This window comes from Octopus sinensis, linkage group LG15 (genome assembly GCF_006345805.1).
Source record: "Octopus sinensis linkage group LG15, ASM634580v1, whole genome shotgun sequence".
In the NCBI taxonomy this organism is placed as follows: domain Eukaryota; kingdom Metazoa; phylum Mollusca; class Cephalopoda; order Octopoda; family Octopodidae; genus Octopus; species Octopus sinensis.
In genome coordinates, this window is record NC_043011.1 from 32,033,486 (window position 1) to 32,057,985 (window position 24,500).

At 37.1% G+C, this 24,500-nt stretch overlaps 2 protein-coding genes across 8 annotated transcripts in view; one reads left to right on the forward strand and one right to left on the reverse strand.

Annotated features, from left to right (window-relative positions):
- The window catches only part of LOC115219667 (DNA excision repair protein ERCC-6-like 2), a 52,582-nt gene extending 50,674 nt beyond the window's left edge, over nt 1-1,908 (reverse strand). For 2 of the 6 annotated variants that reach the window (XM_036509595.1, XM_036509594.1), the window contains exon 1: nt 1,067-1,317. The gene's annotated coding sequence lies outside the window, so the exon portion shown is untranslated. Of the gene's footprint in view, nt 1-859; nt 989-1,066; nt 1,318-1,737 lie in introns of those variants that run through there. The other 4 variants (XM_036509597.1, XM_036509596.1, XM_036509602.1 and 1 more) reach the window with 4 other exon arrangements.
- Nucleotides 166-23,612, forward strand: LOC115219707 (serine-rich adhesin for platelets-like). Of its 2 annotated transcripts, none has more exons than XM_029789884.2 (2): nt 166-527; nt 18,794-23,612. In XM_029789884.2, the coding sequence occupies exon 2, from the start codon at nt 18,804-18,806 to the stop codon at nt 23,511-23,513; it is 4,710 nt and encodes a 1,569-aa protein (XP_029645744.1). In that variant the 5' UTR covers nt 166-527; nt 18,794-18,803; the 3' UTR covers nt 23,514-23,612. The 2 variants fall into 2 exon arrangements, with proteins under 2 accessions (XP_029645744.1, XP_029645743.1); XM_029789883.2 differs by lacking the exon at nt 166-527 and adding an exon at nt 2,027-2,249.
- Nucleotides 23,613-24,500: the final 888 nt, after the last annotated feature.

Below are 24,500 nucleotides of genomic sequence, written 5' to 3' on the forward strand. Positions count from 1 at the left end.
GAATAGAATCCTCCCCCATAATATATATATATATATATAAATGAATAGCAAAGATGTATGAGTGTCATTAGTTCGTCCTAACAAGGTGCCTCAATTTAAGTACCCAATTCAACTGAATCTAAAATATATTATATATATATATATTCACACACACATATACACATACATATATGCAATATACATGTGTACACAAGATGTGTCGTCATTAATTCTGCGCTAGCCCTGACACAAATCATTTAGTAACAATTGTCGTTGTTGACTAGGTAACACTAATTTCGCGTCTCGGAGAAAAAGCATTTTACAATCGTTTCCTGTCTCATTAAATACCTCTCATACACCCTTTCTTTCATTCTTCACCCGGACATAGAATTTCATTGTAATTTTACTTCCCGAACCCGGCTTTTTACCAGCATCTATAGATGAATGTCTTGACTTTTCTTCCAGAACTATCGTTATAAACACGCGGTTGACACTGCAGTGTTTCACGAAGTGTCAAACTTTGGCGTTTCGTATTTTCTCTCTAAAAGGTAAGCTTTTTATTATAACTTATTAGCTTTTATTGAAGTCATCCTTCTTCGAATTTAACCCTACCGTCTTATTTTCACCGTGAAATTACTTTACACACATTTATAAATAGGTACAATTATAACTATTTCATACAACGGTGCAAAAGACCACAAATTTCATATTAGTGTGAGGGTAACTGTTATGATTATTATTATTTTCTTTTGGTTAGTGATTGCCTAGTATTGCCCGCCCCATCTTTGTTTATGTATATAATTAAACCAACCAATAAATCAAAAAAGAAAATACATAATACATTAGTAAAATATTATATAGAAATCAAATACTTAGATACTTTTCGTTGGACGTTGAAATATTTCTTGATAAACCTGATAAAACTTCAGTTACTTTAAAATCTGAAGGCCACAATTATTTATTTTATGATCATTTTGTTAACCCCGGAATAAAAGAAGTCATTTTAAATTATATCTAATAACCGTTTTTTACTTGGGCAAAGGACTACAAATATTCAGAAGGAAATATGATCGAGTCATCAACATACCTTTTGCAAATAAATTAGAGGCATTTGTGAAATGAAAAGTTACAAGTGAATGATGGAAAAACCGGGTCGAGGAGTCGTTTCTCCGGGAGCTTATCTCTTCCTCTTTTGTAATAATAATAATAGTAATAATTATAATAATCACGGTGTGTAAGGCGAAGTGCATACACTAACTGAATCAATTCCGAGCATATTTTCTCGACCCAGAAGGATCGGGCATGCAAAGTTGACGTTAACAGAATCTTAAATAAAAATGTTGAGTAAAGAAAGTAAATGGTCAACTCGATGCTCTATCGATCGAAATAATAATAATAATGGTTTCTTTAATAATAATAATAATAATAATAATAATAACAACAATAATAATAATCGTGATGATGATAATAATCGGTCATTAGCCGAGAAAATATGTTAATATATTTCTGGCAGTTATGTACCAATTAAAACAGCTGATCTATCCGGGGGTCAACTGTTGAACAAAGAAAATATAATGATAGACGAATGGTAGGAATAGCATCTGGGGACAATATCACAGAGATAGGAGTAAACGATTCGATTACATCAATTCTAAATAAAGAGATTGGTAAACAAAGAAATATGTGTCTAAGCGAGGTGTGGAGCATTCTGCCGAAATCAGCAATCGTACACACACATCGGCATTTACACTCACTCACTTCTAGATTGTTCCGACTGGAAATGTTTTACTAACGCGAGATTGGCACAAGTGCAACACTTTACTTTTATTATAGTGACAACGATTCGAAGATAAACCAGTCAGATGGCTGCATGTCTCAGTACTTACACTTCTTTATAACGTGACTCCGCAGTCGCCATTGACGGGACCGATTGTGCTAAACATGAGCTCAACATTCGCTTGCATCGGATCTAAACACTTTCAGTAGCGAAGACATCAAGTGATTTACAAACAGTAGTCCTAGCCCGATATTTTGAAAAGCAAGAATTAATACAAAACCGAGTACTTCATAAAATATATTTCTTTACTACACATGTAATTTATGAACGGTCCCTTACAAACCAAAACATTCGTAGAAAAGCGATTTCTATTGGTCAATAAAAAGAGATTACCCAATCAGCTGCTAGTTTAGGAAGGAGTGTTTCCAACCTCTGTATAACATAACATGTAGAAGACTGGTTTAGATGGCATAGTCTTGACTAACATAATACAGTAAGTATTTCACTTCATTAGCATTTTAATTATATATCTAAAGCTTTCTTTTCCCTGATGTCTTTCTCATCAGTTGAAATAGATCAGTGTCGGGTTAAAGCTGTTTAAAATATCAACTCCACTGATTCATTAATAATTGGTGCTATGTTTTAAGAGTTTTTATTAACCCCCAGTATTATAACATATCACATAATAATTGTGTGTCTGTATTGAAATGTGAACTAGAATAAAATAAAAAAGAAAAGAAAATCGAAAACCAAAAAAATTAAACAGGGAAGAGTGCCAGGTTAAAAACGAACCCTCATACACTGGTTAACTTCTTTCTAAATATAAATATATTATTAACCTTAATGTCACTGGTTGTTGAACTGTTTCTGCCTAGCAGCTTTTATATTTATTTGATATTCTTTTGTTTGTCTGCGTTATGATTCTAATATGTACCATATCATTTGTAAAGATCTTCGTTCTTAATACATTAAAAGACATATGCATATGAACACGAATTTAAAATGACAAAACATGCTATATATGCAGGTCCCTGGCTTTATAGAAGACAAGTATGTGTATATATGTGTGTTTATATACAGATCTCTATATATTTGTGTGTATCTACCTATATATGTGTCTTTATAATCAGATCTCTCTCTCTCTCTCTCTCTCTCTCTCTATATATATATATATATATATATATATATATATATATAATGAGAGCAATATATAAATTTAGTTCTAGCTTCAAAACGCACGCGCGCGCACACCTTAATTTGTTTACTAATTATATTACGTAGCGTTTGATATATAACACTGTATTCATTATATGTGATGAATAAAGCCATTTCTCATAATGGAAAACCACGACCAAAATAACTTCTTCAAGTCACTCGATACATAAATATCCAGCTATCTGTAAGATTCACGTTCAATCTCTATCAGGTTATCCACTGCAGTGCCCCCATTACCGTTTGACAAAACCCTAATCTTGAAACCTGTTTCGTTGTTGCTGAAATTCTTGGTGTTCTTAACGTGTAAAAATATATAAAAGCAATTTTTAGAACGGGTAACTACAGAAAATATTAACGAGTTAATATATTCACCCAGTCGAGGACTTTGTCATAGTCATTTTATAATTATTTCTTGCTGGTGGTTGATAACATGTAAATAATAAATTGCCTTTTTCCTATTTCAGCTAGTTTAATCTCCTTTTCGAGATCGCTGCTTAAATTAGGCTTGGCCGGAACAGCTGCTGATTGAAACCTATTCGATGAGATCTGAATGTATCGGCTGTTGTTTAGCATCCAAGTTGACCTTTGATCAAAGGCGTTGCAATAGTGACCATCCGGTCTTTTGTTCTTACATAAGACTCCCTTTTTTTTTTGGCAACATCGGGGATCCATAATAATGACCGTTACTTAATTGGAGGGTTTTATTGATGTAAGTAGATGGGGTCATTAATTGTCCCACTGGTCAAGAAGTTAAGCCTCCTATAGAATAATTTCCCTGAAGTTCTTGTACGAACACCAAGCAACTAAGATGGATTGTGACATATACAATATGTTGTCTTGAACAGAAGCACCGCAAAATACCTGATGCGGAGTTCATTCACCCCATAACTATGAATTGGTATCACCAACTTATGGGTCATCAGAATTATTTACCTATATTTCACCAACAGATCCTCTCCATGGGTTTTTGCTATGCTAGAAATACCAGCCAGATCTCCCTTAAATCACTACCATCTTAAACCTGGAAGGACACTTTATATAACATAGCCCTATAATGTTCCTAAAGAGATACGACAGTCATGGTTCAAGTGCCCTTGATCATAGGTTTTCTTCAATCACGGTTGACCTGGTGTTAAGCAGCAGTGACCTATAAATTTTTTTTTTGGGGGGGGGGGAATCCAATTCGCATTGACTGTATGTGTGTCTGATGTGTAATGAAAGCACAGGTGTGGCTATGTGGTAAGAAGTTTGCTTCACAACCGAATGGTTCTGGGTTGTGTCCCACTCTGTGGCATGTTGGGTAGTTGCTTTCTATTATAGCCCCAGGAAGAGCATCCAGCTGTAAAAACCTTTCCAAAATTGACCTTGCCTGTGCTGATGCCACATAAAACATGCTCAGTCCATTCTGTAGGGTAGTTCATGTTAGGAAGAGCATCCAGCCCTAAAAACCATGCCAAAACAGATACAGAAGTCTGGTGCACTCTTCTGTTTGGCCAGCTCCTTTCAAACTGTTCAACCCATGCCATTATGAAAGACAGACATTAAATGATGACGGTGCTATATATATATATATATATATATACACACACACACGTACGTACATACATACATACAATGAAAAAATCGTATAAATAAAGCACTTTAAAAGCTACCTTGTACCGAATATTTAAATTTGTGAACTTAGTAAATGTTTCTTTCAGTAATTTATCGTAGTTGTTAACAAACATTGATCATTAAAACAGAGAATGAGATACTTTGCTGTTTTTACATGAATACCGAAAGTTGACGTTGAGAAACGTTTTTAAAGAAGTGAATCATAAATATAAAGCAATTTTTTTTTTTAATATAAAACATCAAATGAAGAGTCTAACATGTGTCCGAGGTTAAATTATTCATGCATCACAAGTATGGAAGCTATTGGTGAAGCCATTTTCACATGAAAGCGATTACACATACATCTCTATTTTATATATTAGATTATGTGTGTGTGTGTGTGTGCATGTCTCTTTGTCTTGGCATCACATGATTGTCGCTGTCATATGAGAAGTGTAATTACCAGTATTCTCCAAGAACATGTTTCACCATGGGAAAATAACACCTTGCTTGAAAGCAGTGAGGGTTGGCAACAGGAAGGGCATCTAGCTTTAGAAATTTTGGTTCAGTAAACCTTATCCAACCCATGCAAGCATGGAAAAGTGAATGTTAAAATGATGATGATGAACGCTTAGTAAATTATCAAGGAGCTATCCTTGACTCAATTTTAAGCCCAAATATTATTTTGAAAATGTGCTGCATATCAGATTTTGTTTTTGTATAGCTTCAGATCAGCTTTCTGATTAAGCAGATCTGTAATCATAAATGCTCCATCCATAGTTATGCTACCTTTTCTTTTAGATATAATGCATCTAGTACTTCATCCAATGTCTGGTGGATATATCATCATCTTCATCATTTGACGTCTACTCTTCCAAGCCTGCATGACCAGCTGGAATCTGTGGGGGCAGATTTTTCTACAGTCAGATGCTCTTCCTGTCACCAACCCTCATCTGATTCAAGGCAAAGTGATATATTCTATGGCCAGTCATGTTTTCTATGAAAGGCTGGAAATGAACAATGTTGGTGATATTTATTTACAACCATCATGTGCAGGTGGCACGTAAAAAGCACCCACTACACTCACGGAGTGGTTGGCGTTAGGAAGGGCATCCAGCTGTAGAAACACTGCCAGATAAGACTGGAGCCTGGTGCAGCCTTCTGGCTTCCCAGATCCCCGGTCGAACCGTCCAACCCATGCTAGCATGGAGAACGGACGTTAAACGACGATGATGATGATGATGATCATGTGATGTCAGGACAAGAGTACAGACACATGCAAGCACACATACACATAGGACCGGCTTCTTTCAGTTTCCTTCTGCCAAATCTGCTCACAAAGCTTTGGTTGGCCTGGAGCTATAGTTGAAGATACTTGCCCAAGGTGCCTCACAGCTGGACCTGAACCCACAAACCATGAAGATAGGAAGCCCTCTCCTACAACAATACACGTGTGTGTGTAATCAAGGACTTGGATTTATTTACACAAAATAGGAGTTATGTTAATACATGCTCACAAGTAAGCCATGTGTTATCTCCAATCTTCAAATATGTGGAAAAGGATATTTGTTTATGCTATAGATAGATTCAATCACTTGACCTTCTGTGATAAAAAGTATTTATCAATGAGGAAGAAACTTTGCTGACCATCTTCCTAGAAATTTCACTGGCTTTCTCAGTTTTTGTGCAATTTAATGAACTGAGGCTTATAAAACTAAATGTTCTGTTTAGAAAAGCAACTTCGACACATTCGAGATCTATCACAGGTATGACTGTGTAGTAAGGAGATTGCTTCCCGGCTACGTGGTTCCAGGTTCAGTCCTACTGCGAGACAACTCAAATAGGTTTCTTCTACTTTGGCCCCAGGTCAACCATAACCGTGTGAGTGGATTTGGTAGGCAGAAACTGAATGAAGCCCATCATGTGGGTGTGTGTGTGTATGTTTGTCTCCCATCACCAGTTAACAACTGGTGTTGGTTTGTTTACGTCTGTAACTTAGAAGTTCGGTAAAAGACACAGATAGATTAAGAACTAGGCTTTAAAAAATAAGTGCTGGAGTTGATTCAACGAAAACCCTTCAAGGTGATACCCAAGTATGGCCACAGTCTAAAAACTGAAACGAGAGATAAAATATTATTGTTCAAGACCTAAGGTATTTCGCTTCATAGCCTCAATTTTGTTTTCATTAAAAGAACTATTCTATGTTCCAGAAACTTCTGATTGCGATTGGAAAATTTGATTGAAGATTAGATTTAACGTAATACAAATCATTATTATCACCATCATCATCTTCCATCAGACTTATTATTAACTCCATCTTTATCTTTAACTTAATATCTATTTCTTTTGCAGCTTTTATCGTTTTGTTTTTTTACGGATGTTAGATAAACCAACTGTTCATTTATATAATACTTTTTGTCTTGTTCCTATGTCATTTATAAATTTATAAAGTCAAACTTTGTAAGCTCTGAGCTAAACATAATGTCATTCAGTTTATTTTGGGCATATTCAATCTCATATCCTACTTCAAATGCAGAGACTTATAAACTGATTGTTTATAGGTCTCTATAAACAATTATGTAATGCTGAAATTTGTCCAGATTTTTCAAGTCTTGAAAACAGCCATGTTTTCATGTGTTAATCTTCAAAATTTGAACTCTAAAGGCTTATTTAAAAAGCAAACATAACCTCTTTGATGCAGTTCTGGCAGTTTCAAGGGTTACACGGCCCACAACTCTCCCCTTCAGTTAGGGAGGTGCTTCATAATGAATATTTTCTGTGCAGTTTGTGCATCTAAACTGAATCTGGGTTTAGCTACATATGCATCACACCATATGCATCAAATGTTTGGAACAATTTCAGAAGATAGTAAATAGAATTGTTATCAATACCCATGTGGCTGATATCAAATGGTCATTTGCTGGCCTCCTTCTCACCTCAATACCATTTCTACAACACAAGATATGTTTTTTCATTAGACTTATTAATTTGAAGGACCTTTGGTTTAAGATTATCCTTCCAAGCAAAGATTCTTTAGATGGTCTTTCTCAAACTTTAGTCAGAACTGTTAAATTATTAGCATTGAGAAGGAAATCCATCTCTGAAAACAAATGGCTATTTTTCATAACAATGATAAGGGTTTCATAATTGACTCTTGATGCATAACAACGTTTAAACCAAACTCAAAGTTTGACATTTATTCACACAAATGTGCTTTTGCTAAGAGAGTTCTTTTGTGATGATGAGGCTAAGCAATTTGTAGTAATCTTGAGGGATCTAGTTGCTTGATGTTTGATGGAAGGAGATGTTTTTCTTGATTGGCACAACTTCATTGTGGGATGTTTTAGAGATATCTGTTCATGGAATCAATGCACGTTTAATATGAAGTGACTCTGTTGCAATTGGATGACACTTGAGTGTGGGATACTTGAAAGGAATGAAGAGCAGTATCATCTGCATGCGATAAAGGGATTAAAAAAAAAAGACAGCAGAAATGCATCATGTAAATTTTGTGATTTTTACGTAAAAAAAATAGATGTGTGTTGGAGGTGACTGTAGGTCATTGATGTAAAGAAGAAAGAGTCATTATCATTATCATCATCATTTGAATATCATCTTATCCATGCTTGCATGGGTGGAATGGATTTTATTGAGGTATATTTTCTATGGCTAGATGCCTTTCTTGTCACAAGCTCACACCTTGTGCTGAAACCTTATGCTTGAGAAGTATACCTTTATAAAAACGTAGCCATCATCATTTAATATCCATTTTCCATGCTGACATGGGTTGAATGGTTTGGCCAGAACTGGCAAGCTGGAGAGCTGCACCATGCTCCAGTCTGATTTGACATGGTTTCTCTGGCTTGATGCCTTCCCTAACACCAACCACTTTACAGAGTGTGCTGGGTGCATTTACATGGCACTGCATGAGCACTTTTATACATGACACCACTACAGGACTCTTGCAGGCCAATTTTCTTCACGAGGAGGAGCAGCCTTAAAACTTCTGCTGGGGTGTAACTGAACCTTGGTAAACACCAGAATTCACTACATTTCTACTATGAATTTTACTTCATCATTTGCTCAGAAAACTCTGAAAAAATTTTCAAGTTGACTCAATTAAAACTAGAATAATTTGTTTTCATTCTCCACATTTTTGACATCTTCAGTTGCAAGTCTTTGTAGTTGTTTATTTTTTGCAGTTTCTTGCCTTATGTGTGTGCAAAATTCTAGTTAGATGACAGTGATATCTATTAAGTGGGTCACCCCATAAATAATGCGGTTTTTTCAATTGCATGAACTAAAAGTCAGAGAGGGACAGGATAAACTTACCTACATCAACTTGCTATAAAAGCAGGCAGTAATTTTTACCTTGTACTTATTCTTAGTGCAAGTTTTGAAGAGTGCAGCTTGATTTTAACAGTTATCTTTTAAAGCTATAATGGAAGTGACAAAGGAGATTATTCGACATATTTTGCTTTATGAGTTCTATAAAGGCAACAGCACAACCAAAAGGGCAAGGAATATTAATGCAGTATATGGGGATCGGACAATAAACATAAGCCAGTGCCAACGGTGGTTCCAGAAACTACAGCCTAAAAGAGCCCCGTCCTGGAAGATCTGTAGAGTTCAACAAGGACGCCCTACTAACCCTGATGGAACATAATCCCATTGTAACTGTTGAGGAACTAGCAGAAAAGCTAGTGTGCCATCGGAAAAGTCAGCAAATTGGGTCAACAGGTTCCTCACAAACTTTCTGAATCTAATTGCAGGCAGAGAGTGAATGTGTGCTCTTCTTTGCTGTCACATCTCATGAATAAACCCTTTTTGGACCAAATAGTGACTGGTGACAAGAAATGGGTTCTCTATAAAAATGTGAAGCACTGAAGAGAGTGGGTAGGGAAAGGAGAAACACCGGCACCCCAGGCTAAAAAAAAGTCTTCACCCATATAAGGTGTTATTATTTGTTTGGTGGGATATGAAAGATTTAGTCCACTTTGAACTTGTAAACCCAAACCAAATGATAACAAAGGAGGTCTACTGCAAGCAGCTTGAGTGGCTTAAGTCAATGCTAGAAGAAAAACGACAATGTTTTGGTTTCAAGACAAAAAGTGTCCTTTCTTTAGGATAATGCTTGGCCATATACAGCAAGGATGACTGACATTCCAAAGGCTAGAGCAGTTTGAATGGGAAACAGTGCCCTACTCATCATATTCACTGGACATTGCCCCATAAATTATGATTTATTTCACAGTCCTCAAAATCATTTGGACGGAAAGAATATGAATTCTATAGATGAGGTCAGAACAGTACTGGAGTGAATTTTGGAAGAGGAACCTTGCAAATCTACCAGATAAAAGTATAATTTACTGCATTATTTATGGGATGACCCAATATTTGCTTTGTCTTTAAGTACAACATTGGACCTGTTAATAATATTTCTATCAGTCATTATGAGCCTATGTAAGAGAATGGGCTGCCAATCATGGCTTGTCATTACTCTGGAACATCTTCAGACTATATATATATATATATTTCTGTACCTTCTTCTACACCAGTTTGATTGTTAGTTTTCATACCAAACACTGGACATCAACAAGTGATATGATCTATTTCTTCCACATGAAAATCACAAAACTCACATTATGCATTTCTGATGGTTTTAGTCATACTTGATCCTTTTTTTTTTTTTTTTCAAGGAGTGGCCCACATGAGACACAGCTCATCATCAAATTCAAAGTAATTTTCTCTTAAGACATACCATTCAGAAAATCCTACAGGCTGCAGTTTCCCTAAGACTCATATACTCTCATTATTGGGACACTGCATGTTTAAATTTGTTGAGAATCAGACGAAATACGTAGTTACGTCCTCTTTATCTTCTCAATGTAAATCTTGTCATGGTTGAGCTTGCCATTCATCCTTCCAGGGTTGATACATACTAGTCAAATGCTGGGTTCAGTTGAATTTTCTTTATATGCCAATTTTTTTTACATTGTGCCTAAACTAAGAAACAACTTATCATTAGTATTACATCCTTTGTCCTTCCTTTTTGCTATTATTCTGTAGAGCCTGGCCCACAATATGGGCCTAAGTGCCTATAGGAAAGATGTTTCTTGATTGGTGGTGTTTTCCATAGTATGTGAGCTGATTCCAGTAATTCAGTGTTCTGGACTGTGTAGCAGTGGATGTTATCTGAGATACTGTTGGTGAACTTTTCCATTCTCTTCTTCATGAACCCTACATCTCTGACAGCCACTGGTGTTATTTCAGTCTTCATATTTCACATCCTGTTGACTTCAATCTTTTGGGTTTTATACTTGGTCAGCTTTACTATGAATCTCTTGCGGGGGTGTGATAAAGTAATATCATCTAAACGATGATATTACTACATCAATAAGGAAACATCTCTTATCCTTCCTGCCTTTGATAATAATGTCAGGCTTGTTGACTTCTATCTCTGTCAATGAGGATGGGCATGTCCGGAGGATGGTAACATTCTTATCAATGACCAGGCTTGGCTGATGATTATATCACTTCTCAGTCATGATCGTGTAACTCCTACATGTTTTCTAGTCTAGCTACACTTCTGAAAATTTGTTATGCCTGTGAATGTATTTGTTCTTTGCCGGTTCCAAGCATCTAGAGACAATATGATTGATGCTTCATGTATCTGTTCCATCTCTGATGATGCTATGATAATGGTGATAGAATCTGGTCTTGTGCAGCAATTATCAGGCCCTCTGTCTTTGCTTTCAACCCAGTGCTCCTCAGCTGTTGGTGTGACTTTAGTTGTCCCACATTTGTTTTTGCATCCTATTTTATGTAGTTTCCTGTACGTTAATATGTCCCAGGTTTTCTGCTTCATGCCCTGTTCTGGTTTTCTATAAGTGGGGTTTTTGGTTCATGAAACCCTGGCTTCTTAGTTGTAGTCTCTTATTGTGAGGGAACTCTGGAGATGCTTGTGTCAATCAGTTAAACCAATTCCAGTTCATGATTGGTTTTTGCTCTCTCTCTCCAGCTGTATGTAATACCCTGTATCTGTACTTGCCACACTGTTGATGGTCTATCTTGTTCTCTTTTTGTTTGCCACATGGTTTTTCTCACTTTCTCTCTCTCATTCACACACACACACACACACAGAGCAAAGGTGAAACAGGCCTTTCAGAGTTTAAGTGCATTCAGAGATTATATGCTGCTTGTCTTTGCTTTTTCTTCAATCCTTCTGTCATTGATGTATAACTACCAGTTTCAATCAAAATTTGTGATCATGTATCTACATTTAAAATTAATATTATTTTTACTAAGTACCAGTTGAACACTGGGCTTGATGTAATCAACCGAACCCTTTCTCTGAAATTGCTGGCTGGTCTTGTGTCAGAATATGAAACCAATACTACTACTACTATTATCATTATTATTATTTTTATTTTTATTAAGGTGGCAAGCTGGCAGAATGGTTAGTACGCTGGGTGAAATGCTTAGTGGTATTTTGTCTGCTGCTACGTTCTGAGTTCAGATTCCACTGCGGTCAACTTTGCCTTTCATCCTTTCAGGGTCGATAAACCAGTTGAGTACGGGGTGGGGGATGTAATCAACTTGTCCCTTCCCCAAAAATTTCAGGCCTTGTGCCTATAGTAGAAAGAATTATTATTATTATTAAGGTGTTGAGCTAGCAGAACCATCAGCATGCAGGACAGAATGCTTAGCAGCATTTCTTCCAGCTTCAGGTTGAGTTCAAATACTGCTGAAGTTGGCTTTAGCTTTCATCCTTTCGAAGTTGAGCACTGGGATCAATGCAATCAACTCCCCGCTGCTCAAAATTGATGACCATGAGCCGAAATGCGAAAAGATTATTATTATTATTATTATTGTTATTATTATTATTAGAACAGGGGAGAGCAGAAAGTAAAAATGCTCTGTTTCTTTGTTGAGTTCAAATTATATCAGGGTCAATTTTGCTTTCATCTTTCTGAAATCAATTATACTCTTTTTACTTGTTTCACTCATTTGACTGTGGCCATGCTGGAGCACCCCCTTTAGTCGAGGAAATCAACCCTAGGACTTATTCTTTGTAAGCCCAGTACTTATTCTATCAGTCTCTTTTGCCGAACCGCTAAGTTACAGGGACGTAAACACACCAGCAGCAGTTGTCAAGTGATGTTGGGTGGGGAGACTAACACAGACACACAAATATATATATATATATATATATATATATATACATATATATACATATATACAACGGGTTTCTTTCAGTTTCCATTTACCAAATCCACTCACAAGGCTTTGGTTGGCCTAAAGCTATAGTAGAAGACACTTGCCCAAGGTGCCACGCAGTGGGACTGAACCCAGAACCATGTGGTTGGTAAGCAAGCTACTTACCACACAGCCACTCATGTGCTTAAGCATAGGTCAACTCAAATACCTTTACTGACACCAGTTCTTGGGGTGGTATTCTACAGCTGGGTGCCCTTTCTCATACCAACCTTTGTTTTTTAAACAAGGTATTTTATTCTGTCTTGATGTATCAAAGTGTTTAGCTGCTGGACAATGTTTATGCAGGACATAAATGTTGTCACTGTTAAGACATACAGAGACAAACATATTTACTTGCATGCACATATATACACATATATATATATGCTAGGGTTCTGTACTGTTTCTGCTTCCGAAATTGTACTCACAGGGTATTGACCAGTCCAAGGTTATAATAGAAGGCACTTGCTCAACATGCCATGCTCTGTGATCAGGCATGAGCTTCTCAACCACACAGCCATGCCTCCCTTATTTTGTTTCAGTAACACATAAAAGACACTGTGCCAATGACATGTAAAAGGCACTGTGCCAGTGACACATAAAAGGCACTTGTGCCAATGATACATAAGAGGTACCCATGCTGGTGACACATAAAAGGCATCCATTCCAGTAACACATAAAAGGCATCTGTGCCATTGATATGTAAAAGACACCCATGTTGGTGACACTTAAAAGGCTCTCATGATGGTGACATGTAAAAGACACCTTGTACACTCTGTAGAGTGGTTGATGTTAGGAAGGGCCTCCAGAAACCAAACCTAAACAAACTGGAGCCTAGTGCAGCTCTCCAGTTTACTGGTCCCAGTCAAACCATCTAAGCCATGCCAGCATGGAAAACAAAAGTTAAATGATGATGATCATCAGGGTATCCAGTTTTTCATGCTTGCATGTATCAGTCAGAGTTTATTGAAACAAATTTTGTGTGGTCATATGCCCCTCCTGTTGCCAACCCTCACCTGCTTCCAGGCAAGGTAATAATATTCCTCCATAGTTGGACATGTTGTAGCAGAGTATTGGGAATGAATGACCAATTTTGAAGGTATGTGGCCAATGCTATTGTCCATAACTGACACGTAAAAAGCACCCTTCAAATGCTGGGCAAAATGCCGTGCTGAGAAGACCCGTCAAGCCAGTCAGATCGTTGTCATGACCAATACTAGCATTGTGTACCTGGCACCCGTGCTGGTGGTACGTAAAAAGCACCCATGAATGTTGGGCCTCATGGAGACAGTGGCAAATGACTGAGACCTTTGGCTGTATACCATGCTTGAGAAGACTTGTCCAACCAAGTGAGATTGTAGTCATGGCTGATACCAGTGTTACGTAATTGGCATATAAAAAGCATCCACTGCACTCTTCGGGTGGTTGGCATTAGGAAGGGCATCCAGCTGTAGAAACCATGCCAAATGAGGCTGGAACCTGGTGCAGCTCCCCAGCTTAACCAGTTTTCAGTCAAACCATCCAACACATGCCAGCGTGGAAAATGGACATTAAGTGATGATGGTGTGGCTTAGTGGTTAAGTATTCAGCTCATGATTGTGAGGTTGTGAGTTTGATTCCTGGTGGTGTGTTGTGTCCTTGAGCAAGACACTGTATTTCAAAGGGCCAGCCTTGTCACATTCTGTATTGCACTGAATCTCCCTGTGAACTATGTTGCGGGTACATGTGTCCGAGGAGTACTCAACCACCTGCATGTTAATTTCATAAGTAGGCTGTTCTGTTAATCAGATCAACTGGAATACTCAACGTCATAACTGATGAAGTGTCAGTTACCGAATCCAATTACAAGGTTTTGGTTGGCCCAGGGCTATTGTAGAAGACACTTGCCTAAGGTGCCATATGCAGTGGGACTGAACTCGGAACCATGTAGTTGGGAAGCAAGCTTCTTACTACACAGCCACGTCTGTTCATATGTATAACCTACCTATGACTCGACAGTAATAACTATGTACTGTTCCAGTTGTGTCAGTTACAAATGGGTCAGTGGACATGTTTCTGAAATGCAATAATAATGTTTAATTCAATAGTGAAGTCATTGTTGTGTGTTAGCTTTTCTGCTTAATTTTGCACAATATAAGACATTTACTATTGCTAGGTATCAACTATTAAAATGCTATTGTTGTTCCCATTAAAAATTATGTCCTGTTTATTGTGTACTAACTAGTTGCCTGTCTGTATGCTAAAGGTCAATAGAATATTTAGTCTGTCACTTTCTAAGGCAAGTAACAATTCATATGAATACAACAGAACTTCTTAAGGACAGTGTAATTGGCCAGGCATATGTACAGAGCAGTTTTTCTATGTTGTTTTGTTTCCAGATATATCTAATGGGAGCTTGTATTGGTAATTTTTTTTTTTTCCTTTTTCTTTCGAAAATCAGTTATCATCATCATCTCTACTTTTTTCTAATGCTAGCTAGGGTTGGACAATTGTATAAGTGACATTAGTCTCCTATATTTTAGGAATTAAATAAATGCCAAGTTAGTAATGGTCTATTCGTGTATGGCAAATTTTGTTGCTTCTACTGCCCCTTTATAGACTGGATCTATTCATTAGGCCAGAGTTAGCTTTATTTTCTTATGTGAATGAAGTATTGGCCTTTTAAGAGAACATACCTTTATGATTGTTCCTCATGGTTGTTGATCTCGTTAGAACAGAAATACATAGCCTTTCAGCCTTCCATGTTGAGGTCAAGTTAATTATTTATACCACTCTGGGTAAATGTGTGACTGTGCTGATTGAATTATGTCATTTTTATTTGAGTTAGATAAGATTGTGAGTTGGCAGAAGGCACCCGTGCTGGTGGCATGTAAAATGCACCCTTTGAATGTTGGACCTCACAGAGGCAGTGACAAGTTGCTGAGACCTTAGGTGATGTACCATGCTTGAGAAGACCTCTCAAGCCAAGTGAGATCATAGCTGTGGCAGATGCTGATGTCATGTAACTGACACCCATGCCAGTGGTGCATAAAAAGCACCCACTACACTATTGGAGTGGTCGGTATTAGGAAGGGCATCCAGCTGTAAAAACCATGCCTAATCAGACTGAAACCTGGTGTAGCTCCCCAGCTTACCAGTTTTCAGTCAAACCACCCAACCCATGCCAGCATGGAAAACGGACGTTAAATGATGATTAACATGTTGGATAAAATGTTTAGTGGTATTTCTTTTGGCTCTTTACCTTCTGAGTTCAAATACCACCAAGGTTGACTTTGCCTTTCGTCCTTTCAGGGTCAATAAAATAAGTACTAGTGGAGCACTTGAGGTTCAATGTAACTGACTTCTCCTTCCCCTCAAAGTTGCTTACCTTGTACCAAAATCTGAAATCATTTAGGTCCAGGTGATGGATTAGCAGGAATGTTACAGCTTCGTGGTATTTATGTTCTGAGTTCAAATCCATCGATATCAACTTAATCTTTCATCTTTCCAAGGTCAATGAAATAAAGTACTAGTCATGTCCGAGGATCAGTGCTATCAACTGACCCCTCCCCCTGCAAGAAAAAATATTGCTCACCTTGAACCTAAATTAGAGACCATTACCATCTGGACCAAGAGAGTGGATTGGCAGAATTGTTAGTCTCAAACTTACTTGTTATATTTATCCTGATTGCATTCTGAGTTCAAATCCCACTTTTCTAGGCTCAAAATACCAATTAAATAACTTGGGTTGATATAATTAATTGCTTCTCACTCCCATAAATTTCTGGCCTTATGTTTGTTACATACAATTATTATTTGGGTCAGTCAAAAGTATTCAACAGTGTTGACTTAACCACTGCTTATCACCTTTGTAGTTATCTGGCATCTGTATAACACTTGAAGGCATTTGCTTAAACTATATCAAGGTATATATATATGTGTGTGTGTATGTTTGTTATGCTTGTTTGTAAATTTTTTTATATCTTAGTCTCATTCTGAGTTGTCCTTCATTCTAGTAAAGTGAAAAGTGTTTGTAGATTCATGGTTTGTGGTGATTACTTAATATTGATTGTTTTGCTTTGTACATAATCTCATTAGGTTTAGATAATGCTTAGATATTGGTATCTAGTTTGGGGAGGTTCTGTGCCATATATATCATCATCATCTTCATCGTTTAATGTCTGCCTTCCATGCTGGCATGGGATGGACAGTTTGACATGAGCGAGCCAAGCAGAAGTCTGCGCCAGACTTCCATGTCTGTTTTGGTACGGTTTTTATGGCTGGATGCCCTTCCTAACACCAACCACCCAGCAGAATATATATATTTACGCATACATACATATACACAAATGCATGCATATGCAGACATACATGCTCAGATAATGGTAGTAATGCCTTAAAACCATTTTCAGAATCTGTTAAAAACTGTTTAACCCTTTCGTTACTGTATTTATTTTGAGATGCTCTGTGTTTCTTTCAATTACTTTAAATGTAACAAAGAATTTAGTAAAATAACATTGTTATCATTCAGCTAGTGTTAGGAACATAAATTGTGACTAAGGTTTGGTGGAAGATTTTAATTCAAAACTTATGAAAACAAGACATTTGTACTCAGAGCCAAGGCCGGTTTCAGCCGGGTTGGTAACGAAAGGGTTAAAGAGCTTAATATTAAAAAAATCTATTTTAAAGAAATATTTTTTTTTAAAAAACTATGCTAAGACATGTATCATCATCATCACATCCACTTTTCCATTTTTGCATGGATCAGACTGAGTTTATTGATGCAGATTTTCTATAGCCAGATGTCCATCCTTGTTGCCAACCCATACCTGTTTCCAAATGCTTCATGGCCAGACATGTTTTTGCAGAATATATGTATGTCTGTGTGTTTAAAAAAAAATATGACATGAATAAATAATAAAGTTCGAAATTGATCTCCAAGATGCAGTGAGTAGTGGAGGTATATTTTAACCCTTCAGCATTCAGATTACTCTGTCAAATATAATGTTTATTTATTCACATCGTTTTGAATTAATCATGCATTATTTTGTAGAATTGAGATTTTGATGAGCTAACTGTTAATTTTTTAGTAAAATATAGTAAAGTTGGTGTGAGAGGCCAGATCTGGCCAGTTTAAATGCTAAAGAGTTAAAGTATTTTTGTTCCTAGACGAGGCCACCCTTTTAAAATTCCTGTGGAGGAGTCCATTCTTAGAAAATATTGGGTTGTCCGGAAAGTTCGTTCTGATATTTAAAGGAAAGAAAAAGGTCAATAAATACTTGCCATTATATTTTTAATCAACCAAATATGAACCATTTTGTTGCACAATGCGTCTCCATCTTTCCTTTAACTTGGAAATACCCTCTTCCCAGAATTGAGGTGGTTTCATGGAAAAGAATTCATCAAGGTATCTTTTTACGTCATCCAAGGAATTGAAATTTTTACCATTTAGACTATTCTGCAGAGACCTGAATAAGTAGAAATCCGAAGGAGCAATATCTGGTGAATATGGAGGGTGGGGTAACACATCCCAGCTGAGTTGCAGCAATTTTTGTCTGGTTCCCAAAGCATCAAGTGCCGAAAATGAACTTCCTTATCTTCCATTTTAAAGGGTTACAGAATTAACACGGGTTATAGGAACATAAGCCTTCTTCCACGAAAAGATAGCTTAAACTGTGCTCTAAATGGAGGTGTAGTCAAATCCTATTTAATGGACTCAACCATGTTCTAAAATAAGTCGAATGGTAAGCTATTATAAATCGGCACGAACTTTCCAGACAACCCAATACTTATGGCCACCATTGTATACACACACACACACGCACATTCACATGTATACATACCTACATATACATTTAACAAACCACATGTTATACTTCTTTTTTATCTATCGTGATGTATTCTGAGTTGCATTGTAATGTTGTCTCCATTACTATTGTGATAAATAATGAAATTATTATTATGATTGTTTTTTTTTCTTTCTATATTCAGAATTGTGATAATGGAGAAAGGGGAGAGGAAAAAGAGAAAAGATACTGACAAGAAGGACAGAAGGAAAGGTAAAAAGGAAGGTAGCAAGGGCTCAAGTAGTACTGCAGCCAGTGCCACTTCTCTGTCACAGAGCAGTGAACTGGCCAACAATGAGACTGGTCTAGGCACTAACTCAGCCAATGAGAAAGATATTGGTAACCCCAAAATTGGTGAAGAGGAAAAAAATGCTGATAAAGAAAGTGATGGGAGTCAACGACAGTCGCCTGAGCCAAACTGTTCGATTTGTCTATCTAAGTTGGAGAATAAATCCTTCACCGACAGTTGTTTCCACACATTCTGTTACGTTTGCCTTTTGGAGTGGTCAAAGATTAAAACAGAATGTCCACTCTGTAAGCAACCTTTCAAGAGCATTATTCACAATGTGCGTTCCTATGATGACTATGACCAGTACGATGTTCAGAAACATGAACCACCTAATGAGAAACGGTTTCGCTATCGTACAACTTTAACAATTGATCGATTGCTTGGTCTGCAAAACCAGCATCAGAGAGATGAGATTCTGATGGCACCACAGCAGCTTGACTACAATACCAGACCTGGTTTACGTCGTTCTTTACGTCGGTCACAACAACAGCAAACACAGACAGCCTCTGTCGAATTCCGACGCAATATATACAGAAATAATTTACGCGTAGTGAAAAACAGGCATCTACATGGTTGCCGTAACATTAAACCCGATTTCTTGAGGAAAAACCCCACAGCTGTTCATCGACTAGCCCCTTGGTTAAACCGTGAACTAAATGCATTGCTACGTAACCAAGAAAATCATGTGACCTTTGTGATGGAACTTATTCTTGATTTAGTAAAGCGCTATCCAATCAGCAGTGAGGAATTTTACCAACATATTTTTCCATTTGTTGGTCGAAATACATTGCAGTTCATTCATGAATTTGAGAATTTTGCAAAGTCACCATTGCATGATATGCGCTCCTATGATGCTAATTCACAATATATGCCCTTCACTCAGCTGGTAGATACTAGTGAAGCTTCATCCAGTGATGATGATGTTATTGTACTTTCACCACGAGAGACAACTACAGCAACTGCCACTGCTACTACATCTGGCAATCAAAGCAGTATATCTCTGTCGATCAGTCTAGGTCATCCTTCACAGCAAATAGTTATGACTTCCTCCTCTTGGGAACCATCTGCTGAAACGAGTCAGAATGACCGAGAGGCAACCACAAGTCAAACAGCAATTTCAGGTTGGGAGTCTCCTCAACCAGGCCCTTCTGGTATCTTCAGCACGTCAGTTACAGAACCATCAACTAGTGCTGTTGAATCAACTAGTCATGACACAAGCCTGGTCTCTAGTTCCATGAAATCCGAGCCTACTGATCAACGGCCAGATAAGAAGGACAACAGCAGCTCTGACTCCAGTGGAACTGAATTGAACAGGGATGAGGAAAATGATGATGGCGACAGTGATGTGATCATTACTGCCTATGAAAAACCTTGGGCTGAACGTTCGCCAATATTAATATCAGATTTAGACGATGATTCTGTTGAAGAAGAAACTGAGGAGACAAAAGACAAAAATTCATTGACTGTCGTAAGGCAACCATCAACGAGTGGGGAAAATGCAAAAGAGGGCCATTCTGAAAAAAGAAAGTCATCTCGTAAGGAGCGAGGTCAGAGCAGAACTCGTCACAGGTATGTCTCAAGTTCATCTTATAGTGGTGAACGACGACATCGCCACAGTCACAGACTCAGCCATTATTCCTATAGCCAATCCAACTCTTCTAGATCACGGTCTAGATCTAGATCTCGTTCTCGGCGTTCCAAGAGCAAACGGACTTCTAGTTACTCTAGAGAAGAACGATCTCGTTGTCGGTACCAACGTGATGAAGCTACTGCATCCTCTTCTTCATCTCTGCAGCTACACATTTCTCAGAAATCTATAATGTTTCCACTGTCCTGCAACAATTACTATCGGGTTGGTTATCCTCACCGCTCTTCTCAGCCAGACCTTTCCAGCGGTATTTACAACTATGATACTAATTACAACAATGAATCGTGCAGAAAGAGAGATGGCTACAGACCTTCAAGCCCTGTTGTTTCTCAAAATCGATCGCGTTCTTCAAGTGTAGAAATCATTGCTTGCAAACGGCGGCGGAAAAGTCATAAAAAACACAAAAAACACAAACACAGACGACATCACCGCAGTAAGCACACCTCATCGAAATTATCATCCCATTGTGATTCTGTTTCTGATAGTAATTACTTAAATAATTTAGATGTTGTTGCTCTTTCCCCACAGCCAACATCAACATTCAAGAAACACTGCTCAGGACATAAATCTTCAAAACGTTACCAAGGGACCAGTGTAAATACAGATGATGTCAGCATTATTGACAATGTCCATGAAGAGAGTTCTTGTCTAAACAAATTCTCTAGCTATCACTTAAAGCCATCATCAACTGCAACAGTAGCAACATGTTCTCATGTATTGGACCCTGGTCTAGCTGGAAGTAACTTATTAGAAGATCTCACAGCAGATAATTCTTCATATTTATCTGGTGCAATTGGTGCTGATGTAATCGTTCAGTCAGAAGACAATACGGATAAGCATTGCTTGAAAGAACCAGCAGTTCTCGGTGACAGCTCTAAAAACATTGACCTAGATGATATATCGCATGCTATTAGTGTACCTGTGTCAACTTGTGGTTCACTTGCTGAAATCAATGATCCAGATCTTAAACTGATGTTTTCAGATTTCTGTATGGATAAAAGTGCTAAAGCTGCTTCTACAGCTCATACTGCGACTAGCAGCACAGCAAATGAATCTCTTGATGACTTTAACTTGCTTTCAAACAGTTCAATACCAAGTTGGTCGTGTAGCTCATCATCTGAACCCTGCTCTGTGACAAACGAGAAGAAAGATAGCTCAACTTGTCATACAGCAGGCAATGTTAGCTGCTGCTCTATGGACACTGCACAGCCTGGTGTCAAGAGATCCACAAAACAAACACCTGGAGACATAGCCACTGCAACAGTAACATCAGTGAACACAAACAGTAATGAATCGTCTGCATTTTCTGACAATGATAAAAATAATTCCAGCTCTGTTCACCCTGCTGATGAGGACATTTCTCCGACTTCAGAGGGCCTGTCGAAAGAAAGCAGTTGTAAGATGGAGTCTGATGCTGCTATTAGTGGACAGCAACCGTCCCAAACAAGTTCTGCTGTGTCTGATGCTTCAGTTTTATCTGCCGAAAGAGAGGAAAATACAAACAATAATGTTTCTAAACATCAAATATTTTTACCATTATTAGATAATAATACCTCAGTGCTATCTTTTGAATCTGACATTTTGGATAACCAGAAAGCAAGTGATGCAGTTTCATCTAAGGACAAAGATTGTAAATTGCCTCTACTTCCTTTACCTACCACATCTGAAGACTCACTCACAGTTAGGAATGAGCCTAATTCACTCTATCAGTCTCTTTATAGCATTGCATCTTCATTGTCGTCACCAGCGACATCATCTTCATCATCTCAGCAAACACATATATCTCATAATACATCACCAAACTCATCAAAACCTCTTTCACATTCTATTTTCTCTGTTAGTCCAAGTGCTGCTTGTCATTCCTCCTCTTCTTCTTCTTCTTCTTTGGCAACTGTTTCCAACTCAACTGCACCAAAAGAAACAAACTGTTCAAGCAGTGACAACCATTCATCAAATCCAAACGTTTTTGGCAAGGATAATGCTGGCAAGAATAAAGGTAAAGCTGAAAGTCTTCCTGTTCCTCAATATTTCAAGGAAGATAATTATAAAAGTGTAAATACTTGTTCAACATCTGAATCGCAAATGGTTAAAGTGAAAAAAACCAAGAGTAAAGTTTGTGAACCTAGCAAGGACGATAATGAAGATTCTAACTGGTCATCTTGCGAATCTTCATCACCATTTTTATGGTACGAAGAGGCAGAATTTTCATGGTCTGAACCAAAAGAATCTCCAGCCAGTCAACCAATAGAGAAATCTTGTAGCAATACTGATAGCAATGCAACTGGTTCTTATGAGTTTTCGTCTAACCTGTCACTGAACAATACTAGCATCAAATTAACCATTAAGGGGTTACCTACCAGCAGAGACCATGGCAACAAAGAAAGTGCCAAAGATATCACAGTTAATGTGAACCAATCTCAAAATCCACACAACTCTTCCAGTAATGATTCGTCATCAAATAAGCAACCTCAGAAGAAGATATTGGGCACTGCCAGCAAAAGCAAAGATCTGTGTGAGCAGTCCTTATCTGAAGACATTCTCAAGGAGCAAGTTTCCACTGAGCCCTCAAATTTAGCGCATTGTTCCTCTCAGGACTATTTATTTGACACTACTGAGTACTGTGGTGATCTACATAGCCACAGTTCTAAATCTAAGTCTTTTCAGTTATTGAATGAAAATTCAAATAAACCAGCTTCTCTGCTATCACAACAGAACAAGGTTTTAAACAAAGTAGATGAAGTAAAGTCAAAATTGTTTACTGCCAATAGTTCTTCTGATAAATTAAATGACACTGAGATCAACAATGAAGACTTTTCTAAATCCATGTTTCCTCTTTCTTCACAGGATTCTAAATGTGAATCGTTAAGTGTAAAAAAAGATGACTTATTAAGTGATATTTCTAGTGGTGATGACACAAACACATCATAAAGTCTTAAATATCAACCTTTAAACATACACGAAGTCTTAAATATTGGTCCTAAAACCCCACTTTATTCCAAAACAATTAAAAGGAAATGTCTAGAATGATTGTTTGTTCTGCCTAGTTATTTAACCCATGTGTGTGTGTGTGTGTGTGTGTATGAGAGAAAGAGAGAAATATATGTATCTTTATATATATATATGCACATGGCATCTGATGTGATGGACATGTCCTACATGCCCATGGAACCTTAATTCATGTGGAGCTGGGTCAAACCATTATATCATGTATAAGTATGTATATATATATATATATATGAATGTGTGAGTGTGTGTATATATATTTGAATATGTGTGTATGTATGTGTATATATATATATATGAATGTGTGAGTGTGTGTATATATATTTGAATATGTGTGTGTCTGTTTATGTATGTATATGTGTGTGTGTGTATTTATATATATATATATGTGTGTCTGTTTATGTATGTATATATGTGTGTGTGTGTATTTATATATATATGTGTCTGTGTTTATGTGTGTATGTGTGTTCATATATATATATATATATATATATATATATCAACCCTGTATTATTTTTTCTGCCATATATGTAACAAGGTATAGGTGTAGGTATTTTTTAATCAAAATTAATCACTCTTTATATATATATATATATATATATATATATATATATATATATATATCTATATATATATATATATGATTTCATTGTCCTCGTGAAATCATCATGAAATATTTGCTAATAATGTTATTTCTGAATATTTTCTATTCCATTAGATATTTGATAACATTTCAGTCTTCAGCAAAATAACATTTCCCAAGCTCTTTCACCTCGTTTACTGCTGTTAGAGCTCTGATGTCTTTCTCAGCCTAGTTTTTATTGCAGTAAATTTTCAGGGATTACTGTTTAAAAGTTACCTAATAATCTCTCATAGGAAAATTTTACATGGAAACAAAAAAAAAAAATTATT